Source organism: Ovis canadensis, chromosome 22, assembly GCF_042477335.2.
Source record: "Ovis canadensis isolate MfBH-ARS-UI-01 breed Bighorn chromosome 22, ARS-UI_OviCan_v2, whole genome shotgun sequence".
NCBI classification, from domain to species: domain Eukaryota; kingdom Metazoa; phylum Chordata; class Mammalia; order Artiodactyla; family Bovidae; genus Ovis; species Ovis canadensis.
In genome coordinates, this window is record NC_091266.1 from 52,383,746 (window position 1) to 52,400,418 (window position 16,673).

General features: G+C 52.4%; 1 protein-coding gene across 1 annotated transcript in view; it reads right to left on the reverse strand.

Moving 5' to 3' along the window:
* Positions 1-12,298, reverse strand: part of HSPA12A (heat shock protein family A (Hsp70) member 12A) — a 77,865-nt gene extending 65,567 nt beyond the window's left edge. The window contains exon 1 of the mRNA XM_069567567.1: positions 12,080-12,298. Coding sequence (XP_069423668.1) covers positions 12,080-12,122 — 43 coding nt within the window. The 5' untranslated portion in view covers positions 12,123-12,298. The remainder of the gene's footprint in view (positions 1-12,079) is intronic.
* Between the last annotated feature and the right edge of the window lie 4,375 nt (positions 12,299-16,673).

Here is a 16,673-nt window from a genome sequence, read left to right on the forward strand (position 1 = left end):
GCTAAGAAAGATTGAAGGCAGGAGAAGGGGATGACAGAGGATGAGATGGGTGGATGGCATCACCGACACAATGGACATGAGTTTGAGTAGGCTCCAGGAGGTAGTGATGGACAGGGAAGCCTGGTGTGCTGCAGTCCATGGGGTTGCAAAGAATTGGACACAAGTGAGCGACTGAAATGAACCGAACTGAACATCTGATTTACAAAGGGCTGATTTCTGGACAATTGGCATGGACTCACAGAACATCTTAAAAAGTGAGAAAATCTAACCAACAAGTTGCTTGAAAATGTACAAGATTTAAGGTTTGTACTTTTAACATTTGAGTCAAGCTGACTCTGTCAAATTAAAAACAACCACAAATTTTTCACAGCACCTCCCATTAAGAGGTGAAGTCTCTTTCTCCACTCCTTGCATCTGGCTGGCCTGGTCACTTGCTTTCAGCACTAGGATGCAGGAGAAGTGATTTTATAAGACTCCTCAGGAAGCCACTTATTTTGCAGACATTTCACTAATTCGTTATTAATTTAATAGTTTCCCCCACTTGGGCATAAGTCTTTGATTCAGATATCAGTGATTCCTTAGGCTTCTGAGAAGGATCTAATTGAGCCCCCGGAATGGCACTGTCTCCAAACACCCTACCAAGATTTGTTAGAAGCCAAGGGCTTGACTTCCCTGGTGGTCCAGTGGTTAAGTATCTGCCTGCCAATGCAGGGGACACAGGTTTGATCCCTTATTCAGAGAGATCACACATGCTGTGGAACAACTAAGCCCCTGTACCACAGCTACTAAGCCTGTGCACCCTACAGCCCATGCTCTGCAACAAGAGAAGCCACGGCAGTGAGAAGCCTGCACACCGAACTGAAGAGCAGCCTCCACTTGTGCAACTAGGGAAAGCCTGCACATAGCAACAAAGCCAAGGCAGCCAAAAATAATTTTAAAAGAAAAGCCAAGGACTGACTAACAACCCAAACTCCAGGAGGGCATCAATTCAGCAGGTTCAGGAGGAACCCGACAGATATACAACCCAAAGGGCAACATTCACATTGCTCCTGGGTGATACTGAAGGCTGTCTAACTAATGCACCTAAATCTTTCTGACTGTGGTAGACAGTCCCCCAAATATGCTTATGTTCTAATCCCTGGAGTCTGTGAATATAGGAAAAAAGGATTTTTGTAGATATGATGAAATTCAGGATCTTGGAAGAGGGGGAGTACCCTGGATTGTCCAGATGGGCCTAAATAAGAGATCCCTCTACAAGGGGTCCTGGGAGGAAGGAGACAGGAGGAGCCAAGTCGGGGAGAAGACATACAAGGGAAGCAGACTGGAGTGATGATGCACTTGAAGATGGAAGAAGGGGCCACAAGCCAAGGAATGCAGGTGACCTCTAGAGCTAAAAAACTCAAGGAAGCATGTTCTCCTCTAGAGCCTCCACAAGAACACAGCTCTGACAGTACCCTGACTTTAGACCAATGAGACCCACTTTGGAATGACTTCCAACCTCCAGACTATAAGATAATACATTTGTGCTGTTCTATGCCACTGCCTTTGTGATCATTTTTACAATGGCAACAGGAAACGAATACATTGGATAATTCTTCTGGGCTACAGGAATGTAACTTGAAACTATTATTCATAATGACAATAACAGCTAATAATAATAGCTAATATTAATTTAGTGTCTACTTTGTGGTTAGCTTTAAGTACTTTTCTTATATAAACTCATTTAATCCTTATAAAACCCATATGAAGTTAATCTATATTTCACAGATGAGAAAATTGAGCCTGTAAGAGGTTATGTAACTTGCTGTATGTGTTAGTCCCTCAGTTGTGTCTGACTCTTTGTCACCCCATGGACTGTAACCTGCCAGCCTCCTCTGTGCATGGACTTCTCCAGGCAAGAATACTGGAGTGGATATCCATTCCCTTCTACAGGGGATCTTCCTGACCCAGGGATTGAACCCGAGTCTCCTGCATTGAAGGCAGATTCTTTACCATCTGAGCCACCAGGGAAGCCCCACTTGCTAGGGCCACATGAGAGTTAAAGGACACAGCCCAGAGATGAAACCAGGCGGTCAGGCTCCAGATCCCATGTTCAGCCATTACATCTCCCCAGTCAAACCAACAATAACAATAACCAATTGTAGCCACTTCCTGAGCCCCCACCAGGCTTCTGCCCAGCCCTGGACATATCATCTCTCATAGCACCCCAATTGTTACAGCACCCCAATGGAGCAGAATTATTAATCATCCTTGTTTTTAGCAGAAGAAACTAAGGCCCAGCAACGTTACACCCAGATGTTAAACACATCTGAAGCCAGGAGTGTCAGAGGCCAAAGCACAGATTTAACCACACATCCTCCTGCCTTCCTCGTCCCACTTGAGGTCCAGGTGGCTGAGAAAAGGACGGGGATAAGTGACACAACCACATAATTCATCTTCCAAACTGAGATACTCAGAAAGTGGATGGAGTCATTACTAATACTGTCACTGACAAGAGGCACAGACAGGAACTGTCCCGGCAAACCTGGACACACAGTGACCCTAAAGACGTTGTTGTTATTGTTGCTTCAGTTGCCAAGTCATGTCTGACCCTTCGCGACCCCATGGACTGCAGCACTCCGGGCTTCCCTATTCATCACCAACTCCCGGAGCTTGCTCAAACTCATGTCCATCGAGTCAGTGATGCCATCCATCCAACTATCTCATCCTCTGTCGTCCCCTTCTCCTCCTGCCTTCAGTCTTTTCCAGCATCAGGGTCTTTTTCAAGGAGTCAGTTCTCCACATCAGGTGGCCAAAGTATTGGAGCTTCAGCTTCAGCATTAGTCCTTCCAAACAGTATTCAGGGTTGATTTCCTTTAAGATTGACTGGTTGGATCTCCTTGTAGTCCAGGGGACTCTCAAGAGTCTTCTCCAGCACCACAGATCGAAAGCATCAGTAGACTAAAAGCAAGGCAAATAAGTTGCTGTTCCCCAGCACTGTTCCCCAGAAGGGGTGCTGTGGAGTAGCCATTAACCCTTCCTGACATCACAGCTACCAAGACTAGGTCAAGGCTGGAAGAAGAGCGTGGTCCTGGCAGAGCCCAGAGCAGAATGTGTAAAGCTCCAGACTTGGGGCATCAGCACAGTGGGCCAAGGGTGTCCAATGGTGGTCTGGAAGTCCATCTGAGGGCAGAGGCTGGGGAGCCCTGGATAGAGTCCTGGATACAAAGAGACCTCATTCCTCACTGGTAACCCAGTCAGAAACCCATGTGGAGCTCAGAGCCCTGGTAAAGGACCAAGTGGAAACCAAACAGCCAGCATCCTGAGACACCAACGTCGTGGTGGAAACACCAAAGTCTCCTCCAAAGTCGTGGGCCTGCTGGACAAGAAGCCACACTGCCTAGGGCTCAGGCTGGGTCTGCTCCTTCCCAGCACTGAGATCGTAGCAGTATCCCTTCTCAGCCCTCCTTTTCCTCTGAGCCTCCTGGGCGAAACAGCCTCTGATAACTGCCCGACTCCATCCATAGGATTCATAATAGCGAACAATAGCAAACACTCACCGTGAGTCAGGAAGTATACTCAGCACTTAGCAAGAGTTACAGGAGTAAATAAAATCCACTCTGGAGTAGGCACAAAGGTTATTCCCATTTTACAGATGTGGAAACTGAGGTGGGAGGGGGAGTAAGGAACTTGCCCAGCATCCCACTACTGGTACACAGTGAAGCTAGGATTGGAATCCAAGGTGACTTCCCCTGTAAATTCCCACTGGAACATTCTCTCTTTCCCACCTGGCCAACCCAGAGCCATACACTCCAGTGCAGAGACAACCCTCACCCCCCCCCACCCCCTTCCCCCCCCCCCCCGACATACACACCAACTCCAAGGGAGGGCCCCAATTCCCCTGGTGGCCAGGGACCAGGAAGTCACATTTCACACTAATTCTCACCCAATTATAAGACTCACTGATGGGCTGTGCAAACATATCCCCAGGCCCCATTTCCCTGGTGGGCCTAATTTCAGAAAGTCCAGGAATGAGAATTCTAATGACCCTGCCCCAGGTGATTCCTAAAGCTCTTCTCATCCTGTTCAAGTTCCTCGTGAGTCTGATTCTATGAAAGAGTCTAATGATCCCATGTCCTTGACTGCTTGTAAAACTCTCTAGTCTCCATCTGCCCCCAGAGCACAGTCTTAGTACAAAACCTTCTCCCGGCAGCAGCATCTGCCTAAAGTTTATTAACTCTGTGTAGGTTCCATAGCCCTAACCATTTGGGCTATGGTTAGGGCTTCCTTGATAGCTCAGTTGGTAAAGAATCCTCCTGCAATGCAGGGAGACCCCGGTTCAATTTCCTGAGTTGGGAAGATCTTCTGGAGAAGGGATAGGCTACGCACACCAGTATTCTTGGGCTTCACTGGTGCTCAGCTGGTAAAGAACCCGCCTGTAATGCAGGAGATCTGGGTTCAATCCCTGGGTTGGGAAGACGTCCTGGAGAAGGGAACAGCTACCCACTCCAGTATTCTGGCCTGGAGAATTCCATGGACTGTATAGCCCATGGGGTCACAAAGAGTCAGACACGACTAAGCCACTTTCACTTTCCCTTTACTTTCTGTTTATGGTAAGTGATACAAGTTTTCTATTGTGGAAGTGATATAAATAAGACTCTTATAATAAGTGCATTAAAAAAACAGTAGGTCAATTTTTTAAATAATCATACAGTACATTACAGTTTGGGCAGTCAGTACACTGGTGGAATCACAAACAAGGAACACAGTGGCCGACAGAGAAGAAAATGGCAACCCACTCCCAGTCTTGCCTGGGAAATCCCACGGACAGAGGAGCCTGGCGGGCTACAGTCCATGGGGTCGCAAAAAGTTGGACACCAATGAGCCCACACTCACAACAACACGCACAAGTGACTGAAGACTGAGAAACAGTTCCCTGAGGATAGGAGGTGTCTGAGGAGGCTTTTCTGAGAGGCTGAGTTCTCTTCTAGCAACACCCACAAGAGGAAGGTCACAGAGAGGGGGACACACTTAATTCGATTCAGCCTTAGTTTCCCCTTGTGTAAAACCACCCACTTAATGGAGAATTTATAAGGATTAAGTGAGATGATAAAAGTGAAGTATTTAACACGAGGCTGGTGCTAAAAACTCCCTGCTGACTCAGACAGTCCAGCACTGGGGAGTGGACCGTGTCAGCTGCTCCCTGCTCTCCTCCCACCACATGCTGAAGTCCCAAGTCTGAAATGCAGACATGTGAAAACTCACTGATTCTCAAACTTGTCTGCTCCCCCAAAGAGGTCTGGATAGAATAGTTTCTGGGATGGGCATCAGGACTAGGGCACCAGGAATTTTAAAACATTCTCCAAGTACTTCTAATAGGAAGCCTGGATAGAGAACCACCTGTGGTAACTAACACCAGGGAGTGTCCAGTGGCCGAAAAGTGTGGCTCCTGACACCACCTCTTCCAGACCAACCCTGGATGACAGCTGCCCCCATTCTTGCTCCCCAGCAATGGAATCTGCAGAGTTGAGAAAGGTATTGAAAGGCATTCAAGAGCCTTCTGCCCACCCATGATCTTCACTATTTCCACAACAGAGCCAGCAGGCATCATGCACCCCTTTCACTGACCAGGCAAGGAAAGCTGAGGTGGAACCAACCCAGAGTCTTAGGGCTCCAAAGCCACTTTGCTCCTCCAGCCCCCTGCACCTCTAGGGTACATCTGACCAAGAGCGGGGACTGGGACTTATTTGCAATAAAAGGTATGTGGGAGGATTTGCGGAGTCCAGTCCATTGCGGTGCGGTCAGGGTCATTTCTGAGCAGGACTTGCTCTTCCAGATCATCTTGTTGGCCCACCCTGCTCTCCTGGCGAGGCCCAGACCCGGGTGGGAGGCGAGCGCTCCCGGCCACATGCTGCTCATTCATTAAAGCTCTGGTTCCTCCCTGCCATCCTAATTATGCGCCGCGATAATAAAGACGCTTTCTCCCTCACCAAAGAGGCCTATTTGTGTGAGGAGAGCATTTCGCCCCCACAAGATTGAGTCGTCACTCACAGCCTTGTTGGAATCAAAGTCGCATCTCTTCAAGGGTTGACAGAGCCCCACCCGCCTCCCTCTCCAGCCTCCGCCCACTGCTGAGCATCTGAGTTTCTAGAAGCGCCCACTTCCCTGTCGAGTGGGCAGGACTGTAGATGCCATTCCCTACTGCGGTGCTCCCTCACAGCTTGCAGACTGAGATGCACTCGACACACAGTAGGACATTTATTGAGTGCCTACTGTTACTGTATGCCCTTCCTCAGTTCAGTTCAGTAGCTCAGTCGTGTCCGACTCTTTGCGACCCCATGGACTGCAGCACGCCAGGCCTCCCTGTCCATCACCAACTCCCGGAGTCTTCTCAAACTCATGTCCATTGAGTCAGTGATGCCATCCAACCATCTCATCCTCTGTCATTCCCTTCTCCTCCTGCCCTCAATCTTTCCCAGCATCAGGGTCTTTTCAAATGAGTCAGTTCTTCGAATCAGGTGGCCAAAGTATTGGAGTTTCAGCTTCAACATCAGTCCTTTCAATGAACACTCAGGACTGATCTCCTTTAGGATGGACTGGTTGGATCTCCTTGCAGTCCAAGGGACTCTCAAGAGTCTTCTCCAACACCACAGTTCAGAAGGATCAGTTATTCAGGGCTCAGCTTCTTTATAGTCCAACTCTCACATCCATATAAAGACTACTGGAAAAACCATAGCCTTGACTAGAGGGACCTTTGTTAGCAAAGTAATGTCTCTGCTTTTTAATATGCTGTCTAGGTTGGTCCTAAGTTTCCTTCCAAGGAGTAAGCGTCTTTTAATTTCATGGCTGCAGTCACCATCTGCAGTGATTTTGGAGCCCCCCAAAATAAAGTCAGCCACTGTTTCCACTGTTTCCCCATCTATTTGCCATGAAGTGATGGGACCGGAACCCTTCCTAAGAGTATGGAAATGAAAGGCATAGTCCCTGCCCGCATTGAGAGAAAAGGGACTGAAAGAGCACAAGCGTTTAGGCTCCAACTCTAGCATTCAAGATACCAAGTTCCTCAAAGGCCTCAACTGCCTCATCAACAAAATGGGTTAATAATAACACTCTCCAACCTCATAAGGCTGTTGGGCTTCCCTGGGTCGGGAAGATCCCCTGGAGGAAGATATTCTTGCCACTCCAGTATTCTTGCCTGGAAAATTCCATGGACAGGAGTCTGGCAGGACACAGTCCATAGTGTCGCAAAGGACACAACTGAAGTGACTTAGCACGCACACGTAGGGCTGTTGGGGAAGTCAGTGGAATATTCGCATGTAAAACTGAACATGAGTTGGGATCACCAAGGGTTAGTACCAAAGGCTCTGGACCACATGGGTGGGATCTCATCCAGAAGGAGGAGTCTAGGAGGGCTTCCTGAGAAGTGCTACCTGAACTGAGTTTTGAAGGATGAGCAGGAGTTTGCTAGAGAAAAGTGAGGATGTTCCAGACAGGGGGGACTGCATGAGGGCCAAAGAAGGGGACAGGGCTCTGGGAAACGCAGGAGGCGGTTTGGCAATCACGCACAAGGGGTACATCACAGTGACAGGGGACAGAGCTGCCAGGCAGGTATGGACATGGATGTGAATCCCATGACTACAGCCCTACCTAATGATACCCAGAGCATCACTTCAGCCTTTTCCCGGCTCCTCTGGGAGCCACAGCCAGCACCTTCTACGTCCACCTGTAGTTTAGTGGCCACAGGAAAGTGGAGCGACTAGTCACGCTCTATTAGTCACACTCACTAACCCAGACACTCAGCACAATTCCCTGAGAGCCCCGCATGTGCTGGGATACCACCTCCTAACCCTCACTCAGCCCATTTCCAGCTGTGCCACGCTAACCTGGCAGCTTTCTCCTCAGCAAATTTGGGGGGAAAGGGCCCCCTCGTAGAGTCATTCATCCAGGAACAAATGTGTGTGCGTCCGCAATCGCTCAGTTGTGTTAGGACTTTTTTTTTAGTTTATTTTTTAATTGAAGGATAATTGTTTTACAGAATTTTGTTGTTTTCTGTCAAACCTCAACATGAATCAGATAGGTATACATATATCCCCTCCCTTTTGAACCTCCCTCCCATCTTCCTCCCCATCCTACCCCTCTAGGTTGATGCAGAGCCCCTGTTTGAGTTTCCTGAACATACAGCAAATTCCCATTGGCTACCTATTTTACATATGGTAATGTAAGTTTCCATGTTACTCTCTCCATACAGTGCCCGACTCTTTACGACCCCATGGACTATAACCCACCTGGCTCCTCTATCCATGGAATTTCCCAGACAAGAATACTGGAATGGATAGTCATTCCCTTCTCCAGGGGATCTTCCCAACCCAGGGATCCAACCTGAGTCTCCTGCATCTCCTACACTGGCAGGCAGATTCTTTACCACTGCACCACCAGGGAAGCAATAACAAACGTGATCAGGACTAAATAAGATAATTCAATGCTCTTAGATTTTAGAATAAACTAAGTCCTCAGTAAACATCATTATTTTAAATGGTTACTTTTATTATGATTACTTGTCAGGATGGTGGGATTCCCTGGTGGCTCAGGGAATTCTCAGTAAAGAATCTGCCTGCAATACAGGAGACCAAGATTCCATCCCTGGCTCAGGCAGATACCCTGGAGAAGGGAATGGTAACCACTCCAGTGTTCTTGCCTGGGAAATCCCGTGGACAAGAGGAATCTGGCAGGCTAAAGTCCATGGGGTTGCAAAGAGTCAGAATCCCATCTCCAAAGTCCAAAGCACCACCTCCAGAGTTACCCTCAACCCTGGCAAAACCCCTGCTGACTGTGCATTTTCTTACCCTCCCCCGAGCCTGGAGCAACTACCTGGTTTCCACTGACCACATCTAGGCCTGACTCAGTCACCACAGGAGCTAGTCCAGCCTCAGTCAGCCCCGCCCTGTTGCATCTCATCTCATCCTTCTAGGGCTCCGGGTGTCAACCAGCTCAGCTCTTGGCGGGGGCAAGACTGAAGGTCATCTCAGCCTTTTCGGTCCAAAGCTCCAGGGGTTAAAGGGCGGCCCTTCTGATTTTATAAATTAACTAATTTAAATGTTCTATTAAGGAAATTTGCAAGCACATGCAAAGCAAACAGAATAGTAATGAATGGTCATGTACCCACCACCCAGCTTCAATTACTACCAACCTGACATACTTGTTTCACAGGCACCTCCCCACCACCATTCCCACTTGATTTATTGGTAAAAGCTTTATGGCCAGCCCTTCTAGCATACCCCACCACCCAGGGCTCCCACTGCTCACAGGTCCCAACCACTTTGATGCCTCTGGCACCAAAAGAAATCTTGAAATAATCCCCTGAAGAACAATCATCTTTATGTCCCTAACAGACTGGTAATCATTGGCCCACAGGGGCTACACAGGATGGTGGTGAAGGGCTGGAGCCCTGGAATCAGACAGCCTGGGTCCAAATCAATACTTATTAGATGTGTGACCTTGAATAAGTCATTCTACCTAGGCTTTATTTCCTACCCAGTAAAAGGGCAATGCTGGTCACAGATTTCTGGTGCAGCTTCAAAAACTAAAATAACACATGTTCATTGCCCAGCACAGAATATGCAGTGAGGAAGCCTTAGGAATAGGTGTGTCAGGTGGTGGCTAAGCAGGCTTTGCTCTTACGCTGCTGCTGCTGCTAAGTCACTTCAGTCGTGTCCGACTCTGTGCGACCCCATAGATGGCAGCCCACCTTGCTCTTATGAGATACTATTAATATCTCTCATTTTATAGATGAAGGGGTAGAGGCCAGAGAGAAGCAGGGAGCTACCAGGGACACTCTTTCTGTATCCCAAGTCCATGTGCCTGGGATTGTCACCGTGCACTTTGAACCACAGGGCCCTGAAAGCGAAGACACTCTAGAAAGGGCAGGCAGCAGTGGCAGGTGGCCCAGCACACCCAGCATGTATCCACATACTGGATGGGGAGCAAAGACAACTACACAGTGCCCATGTGTGTGTGTGTGTCTCTGTGTGTGTGTGTGCAGGGTGTGTGCTAAGTCGCTTCGATTGTGTCCCGAGGAGAGACAACTACACAGTGCCTCTGTGTGTGTGTGTGTATGTGTGTGTGTGTGCGTGCAGGGTGTGTGCTAAGTCGCTTCAATTGTGTCCCGACTCTCTGTGACCCCATGCACTGTAGCCCACCAGGCTCCTCCGTCCATACAATTCTCCAGCCAAGAATACTGGAGTGGGTGGCCATGCCCTCCTCCAGATCTTCGTGATGCGGGGATTGAACCCTGAGTCTCTTACTTCTTCTGCATTGGCAAGTAGGTTCTTTACCTCTACCACCACTTGGGAAGCCCATGCGCAGGGTAAGTGTGCTAAATTCCATTTTTACCAGACAGAGTGGGGGTGGGGAGGTTAGTGCACATTTATGCTCACTCTCTGATTGACAAGCCCTATGGCCCACCTTGCATTGGGTACAGCCATTCACTCTTCTAGCAGGAAAAGCAAGAAGCTGGTTCCCTAACTTAAGCTTTAGCAATCCTTAGCCTTTCTGATGTCCCTCCCTTTCATCCTATATATATTTTTTTCCAAATTAAAGGAAACGGGGTGGGGAAAAGATAAATCAAACCAGTTGCTGAGTGATGTTCAGACAAAAGACATCCTCCAGCCCACTGCGGGCGTTTGTCACCTCCTCCCCAGGAAGAGGAGGGGAGGGGGGCAGATTCGGGATGCTGCGTTTGGGCCCCGCCTGGACTCTCCACGTCCCTCCCGGGAGTGAGCGGTGTCAGGATCTCCCTCCCCCCAGCGCTCCCCCACCACTGCAGTGCCGAGTTCGGAGGCACCTCCCAGATCCGCAGGAACAATGGGCTGGGGAGGGGGCAGGTGCGGCTCCGAGCGCAGCAGAGGGCGGGGGACACCGCCACAGACCCCCAAGGCCGGGAGGACACTTCTCCGGGCGGCTGTGCTGACCCCTGCCTCAGTTTCCCCAGCTGTACTGGGGTCCCCGCAGAGCCGGGCGCTCCTCCGCTGGAGGCATTTTCTCTTATGCCTCGGGCATTTCGATTTCATCCGCTCTAAGAGGCTTGCCTAGTCGCTCCGGAAGCAGCCGCCGGGCTACGCTCCCCATCCCGCAGCTGCTCCTGCTGAGGCTTTGCAGGTCAGGGACGCGCGGCAGCCTCCTTGCGCCCAACTTTCCCCACTTGGGACCCGCAATCCTGGCCAGCCCGTCTCCTCTACTGGCGAAGCCCTGGTTTATAGCTCTGGGCTCCAAGAGGCACCTCCAAGAGGTGCCCTTCTGCTTTCCCCTGCTTTCAGGTCCCGTCTCTCTCCTTACCCGCCCTCCCTCCCCTCACTTTCTGAGCCCGAGCCACGCTTCCCCCAAGAAAGCAGCCCTGGCACATTTGCGAAATGCGAGCGTCTGTCCTCTCCCCCGGGCGCAGTCTCCTCGCCGCAATCCCGGGCGAGAGGTGGCCGCTTCGCTCCTCCTCGGCCCTGAGAATCCCCGGGGGATGGGCGGCGGTTGAGAATGGGCTGCAGTAGGGCCCGGAACTACAGCCCGCACTCGGAGCGCGCCGCTCCCGGCCTCGGCGGGGTGAGAGAACAGGTCCAAATCTCTGACTCCCGCTGGTTCCCACCCTCGCCTCGCTGAATCACGAAAATGAGCGGCCGGGGACACCGTATCACCCGAGGCCGGCCGTTTAAATGGCCAGCGCGGGCGTCCCCCGCAGAGCATGCAGGGGATGGACCGGGGAGACGGTGCTCTTCCAGACTCGCACTGGGCCCCGCAGGAAGCGACATCCCGCAGCGGGGGCAGCGAGGTGTCCGGGAGGGGGCTGCGGTCCTCGCCGCAGTGTCCGCACCCCAGCGCGGAGCGGAGCACGTGACCGGCGGGCCACCTTCTAGCTCCCCCCGCCCCCGCCGGACTCCCGGCCCCGCCGCGGTGCTGCCCCTGACCCTAAGAGGGAAGGGGGCTGGGGAAGGCGGGCACGGGGCCGCCTGCTTTCCCGCGACCCGCGATGGGGCTGCGGGGCGCCGGGCCGAGCGCGCCCCCTCCCTCCCCGGCCCGCCCCGCCGCACCCCAGGACCCCGCGCCGCGCGCTCACCTCGGGACCCCGGGTCGCCGCCGCCGGCCTCCTTGTCCGCCATGGTCGCGCAGCCCCCGCCCGCGAGAGGAGCCCCCGGCGCGGCGTCCGAGCCCGTGCAGGTCCCGGTGCGTGTTCTCGGCGGCGCTCGGGCCGGGACTGAACAGCCGGGCAGCGGGAGCACTGGTCTGACGAGGCCGCCGCCGCAGCTCGAGCTCCTCCCCGCGCTCCTCCCGGGCCCGCCCCGCGCCCAGCGCCCCGCCCCGCCCCGCCGGCCCGCTGGGGAAAGAAGGCGCGGCGTCCGGCCCAGCCAGAGAGCCCGGGGTCCTCCCGCCCGGACCCGCCGCGCCTAGCCGGGCCCCTCCTTTCCGGGGCTCGCCCCTGAGGCGGCCGCGCCCGGGGTGATGGGCGCGCCCCGGGCCCGGTGTCTTGCCAGCTGGCCGGATGCAGGCGCGCGCTGGGCGCTCTGATGGGCGAGCAGCAGGGACTGGATGTCAGGTCCCTTTGGCCCCGCGGAGCGTCCGGCCTTTGGAACGGAAGGGTGTGAAGTCCTGCACCAAGCACCGCACAGGCACCCCACTCTCCAGAGGACACCCGCTCCCCCAGGGTCCCAGAGGAACAGTCAAGGATCTGCGTGAAGGAGGAACCCGGCGCCACCAGCGCTCAGGCCGCCGGCGGAGGACCGGTGCGCGGACCGTGCTCTGGGCATCGCCACGGGCATCAGCCTCCAGGCCACCTGCCGGACTCCATGGCAACTCGGAAGCGGGAGGCGCCTGCTGCAGAGGCTGAACCGAATCTTCCATATATGGGCTCCGCCCGGGCCCTCCTTACAATCTGAGAATAACGACATTAATAATTCAGGGACTGCGAGTCAGTGATTCATTCTCCCTGTCCTCTGGCTCCACACACGCGCCACCCGCACCTGTTTGATCCTGGCCAGGTGGCTTTTGAGTCCGCTATGCAAAGAGGCAACGAGGCTATGATAAAATTTTAACGATCACAGTTACTGGATCCTTCCCCTAGTGCCTGACACTATGCTAAGCCCTTAAGAGCCTTGTCTCATTTTCTCTGGACCAGAGATCCCCATTTTGCAGATAAGGAAACAGATTTGAAGGTGTTAAGTGATGATTCCAAGAACACACATAGCAAGTAACTGCCCAGGCTGGAATCTCACCCAGGTCAAAACCACCAGCTTCTCCGCCCTGAGATGGGCCACAGCTCCCAAAGGGCACTTAGCCTTTAGTCATCATGCACTCGATTGACGGAGGATGGGGTAGGCAGAGGGCTACAGGGAGAGCCTGGAGACCAGGGTCTGCTTAGAAAGTAATGGTAGTGTGATGAGTTAAAAGGATGAACTTGTTATCTATCTGCGTACATTAAAAATCTCAGGCTTCCTTAGTGGTCCAGTGGTTGCGAATCCACCTGCCAATGCAAGGGATACAGGTTCAACCCCTGGTCCAGGAAGATCCCCCGTGTCAGGAGGCAACTTAGCCTGTGTGCCACAACTATGGAGCCAGCAAGCCCTAGAACCTGTGCTCTGCAACAAGAGAAGCCACAGCAATGAGAAGCTAGAGCACTGCACAACAATGAAGACCCAGTGCAGCCAATAAATAAGTAAATAATTAATTGTAAAAACCCAAATGTATAGTCTCTGGCTGTGTATGAAACCACAGGAAAGTTAGTTAACCTCTCAGAGCCTCAGTATTTTTATCTGTGAAATGGGTACAACAGGAGAACCCACTTCCTAAGACTGAAGAGGACTAGATTTAATATGTTTCACTTGGAGTCTGGCGCATGATAAGCAGTCCAATGAATATTAGATATTATTAAATCAGAAGCTTTTTAAAAAGTGGACAAAGGCCAGTTGGGCAGGGTAGTGGGCAGTAGGAGCATGCGGAAGGGGGCTCCCAGAGTAGAGAACAGTGTCTTCCCCCAGAGAACCCTCTCCCTACCAAGGCAGCTTGCTTGCGGAGACACCACCCCACCAGCTCAGGGGCAGACCCAAGAGATGATCTGGAGGCCAGGAGTATGTAACACCCAAATGCGAGTAAGAAGAAGGGTTGAAGCAGCTGTTACGGTGACAGCCTGGACAACCAGGCTCAGGACGAAGAGCGGAAGGGCTGCCACTGGCCCTGCATCAGCCCTACAGCTGCCTTCCTGTTCTGCTCATATGTCCTGATTTCGCAAAGATGGCCAGGCTGAGGCCCCTTAAGTTAGAACATGAGAGGGCAAGGGCAGCCCCCAGCCCTCTCTCCACTGAGCATCAGTGTCACATGGACACCTGCCTGGGCAGTGATGCCAGAAAGAGCTTTCTGTTAAACACGGTTCTGACTGAGTCTCTCTTGTGCTCAAAATCATGCTGGGCTCCCCTCTTCCATAGGGAAAAAACCCTAACTCTTGAGAGAGACATTCAACACCTTTCACCATAAGGAGCCCAAACTTCCCGTTCAGTAATCTCTCCCAAAAGACTCCTCCACCAGCCTTCCTCGGCCATAGCCATCTCTGGCACCCCATTCACTTCCCTCCTCCACCTGCACATATCCAGACATACTTCAAGGTCCCAGTCCAAAGCCATCAGTCCAAGGAAAGCTAGGACACTGCCCCCATCCCCAGGCTCCCATGGTATTCTTCATACACACACCTCTCTTTTTTCTCCTCTCTCTACACTGTCTGCTGGGCTTCCTCAGTCGCTCCGCCTACAATGCAGGAGACTCGGATTTGATCCTTCAGTCAAGAAGATCCCCTGGAGAAGGAAATGGCAACCCACTCCAGTATTCTTGCCTGGGAAATCCCACGGACAGAGGAACCTGGCAGGCTACAGTCCATGGGGTTGCAAAGAGTCCGACACTGTGCTGCCCACGCAGTTCAGCACTCAGGATGCTCCTCCGTTTATCTCCAGACTCTCACCTTCACACCCAGGGCTGCACCTTCCTCCAGGGTTCCAGACCTCTTGAGAGTCTCCCCAGGGTGCCTTCAGGCCCTTCCCACTCAACCAAAACCCAACTCATCCTCTGCTGCCCTCCCTCCCAGGTGCTGGGGCTCAGTAAAGGCAGCACCACCTACCAGTTGCCAAGCCACACACCTGGGCATCAGTTTTCATGGGTCCCTCTGCATCCATCCAAGTTTGTTCAGTCTCCAAGTCAAGTGTTGCCTAGTTGACCTTGGAAATCTCCTTTTTGTCCTCAAGGCTGCCTCCTAGTCCAGGACCCATCATTTCTCAGTCTATGGGCCTGCAGGGCCCCCTCACCGGTCGGACCCCTAGGTCCTGTCCTGCCCCCTCAGTCCGTTCTTTAGGAATCCGGTTTGCCCTGCTCACCTCTCCAGGTCCATTTTTCTCCTGTGACCTCTTTCAATCTCTCCCACTCACCTCTGCCTCTCTTATGCTGGGATTTTGTTGTTTTTCAGTCACTAAGTCATGTCTGACTCTTTGTGACCCCAGGAACTGCAGCACACCAGGCTTCCCTGTCCTTCACTATCTCCTAGAGTTTGCTCAAACCCATGCCCTTTGAGTCGGTGATACCATCCAACCATCTCATCCTCTGTCTTCAATCCTCCTTCATCCTCCTTCTCCTCCTGCCTTCAATCTTTCCCAGCATCAGGGTCTTTCCCAATGAGCAGCCTGTCTGAATCCAGAGAGCACCCTCTCCTTATCAAAGCAGCTTGCTTGCTGAGACAACGAGCTGTCAGAAGCAGCAGGCAGCCCCCAGCCCCGAGCCTCCTGTCACCTGCTGTGGAAAGGCCTTGGGCATCATCTGCCCTCTCTGCTGACTCCCAGTTGCAGTGACAGCAGAGAGAGTGAGGAAGATGGCCGATGACATGCAGGCCCGCTCTGTGGGCAGAGAGCGGACTGTTTTGATTTTCAGGGAGCGTGAAAGGCAAGGCACACGCTGCCTTGGGCTTGCCCTCTCGTGGCTTTAATAATCATCACGGTAATTAGGAATTGCCCTGGTGAGCACGCTAAGCAAGCCAGGTGCTGGGCTTGGTCTCACCTAATCGTGGAGGTGGCCCTCGCCGTTTTCCAGGACATGGAAGCATACAAAGGCTGAAGCACCTGCTTGGCTTCCTCTGGCCGTGAGCAGAAGAGCTGTATTCAAGGCCAAGTCCGGCTCTCTCTCTCTTTTTTTATGTGAGTCATTTTAAAAGTCTTTATTGAACTTGTTACAACACTGCTTCTGCCTTATGTTTTGGTTGCTTTGGCCGTGAGGCACGTGGGCTCTTCTCTCCCCAGCCAGGGATGGAACCCACACCCCCTGCACTGGAAGGTGAAGTCTTAACCACTGGACCACCAGGTCCATCTCTTGCCACTGGACATCAGGAAGGTCTCCTCTGCCCTCCCTTGATGCCCATGGTCTCTTCCCCAACAGCTGCCAGAACGAGAGCTATTGCCCTTCTGTTGCCACTAGAGCCAACAGGAACTGCCCTCCCAACACCTCTTGACTCTCCTTCAGCTCTCCCCTCCTTCAAACCAAAATACACACCCCGGCGAGCACTCAACAAATGCTCGGTGGTAGATGAACTGACACAGTGAGATCAGAACACACCAGGCTTTGCCTGGCTGGAAGGACCAAGCCCACCTTCGGGATGTTACACTGACTCCCGGGGGCTTTCCCAGACA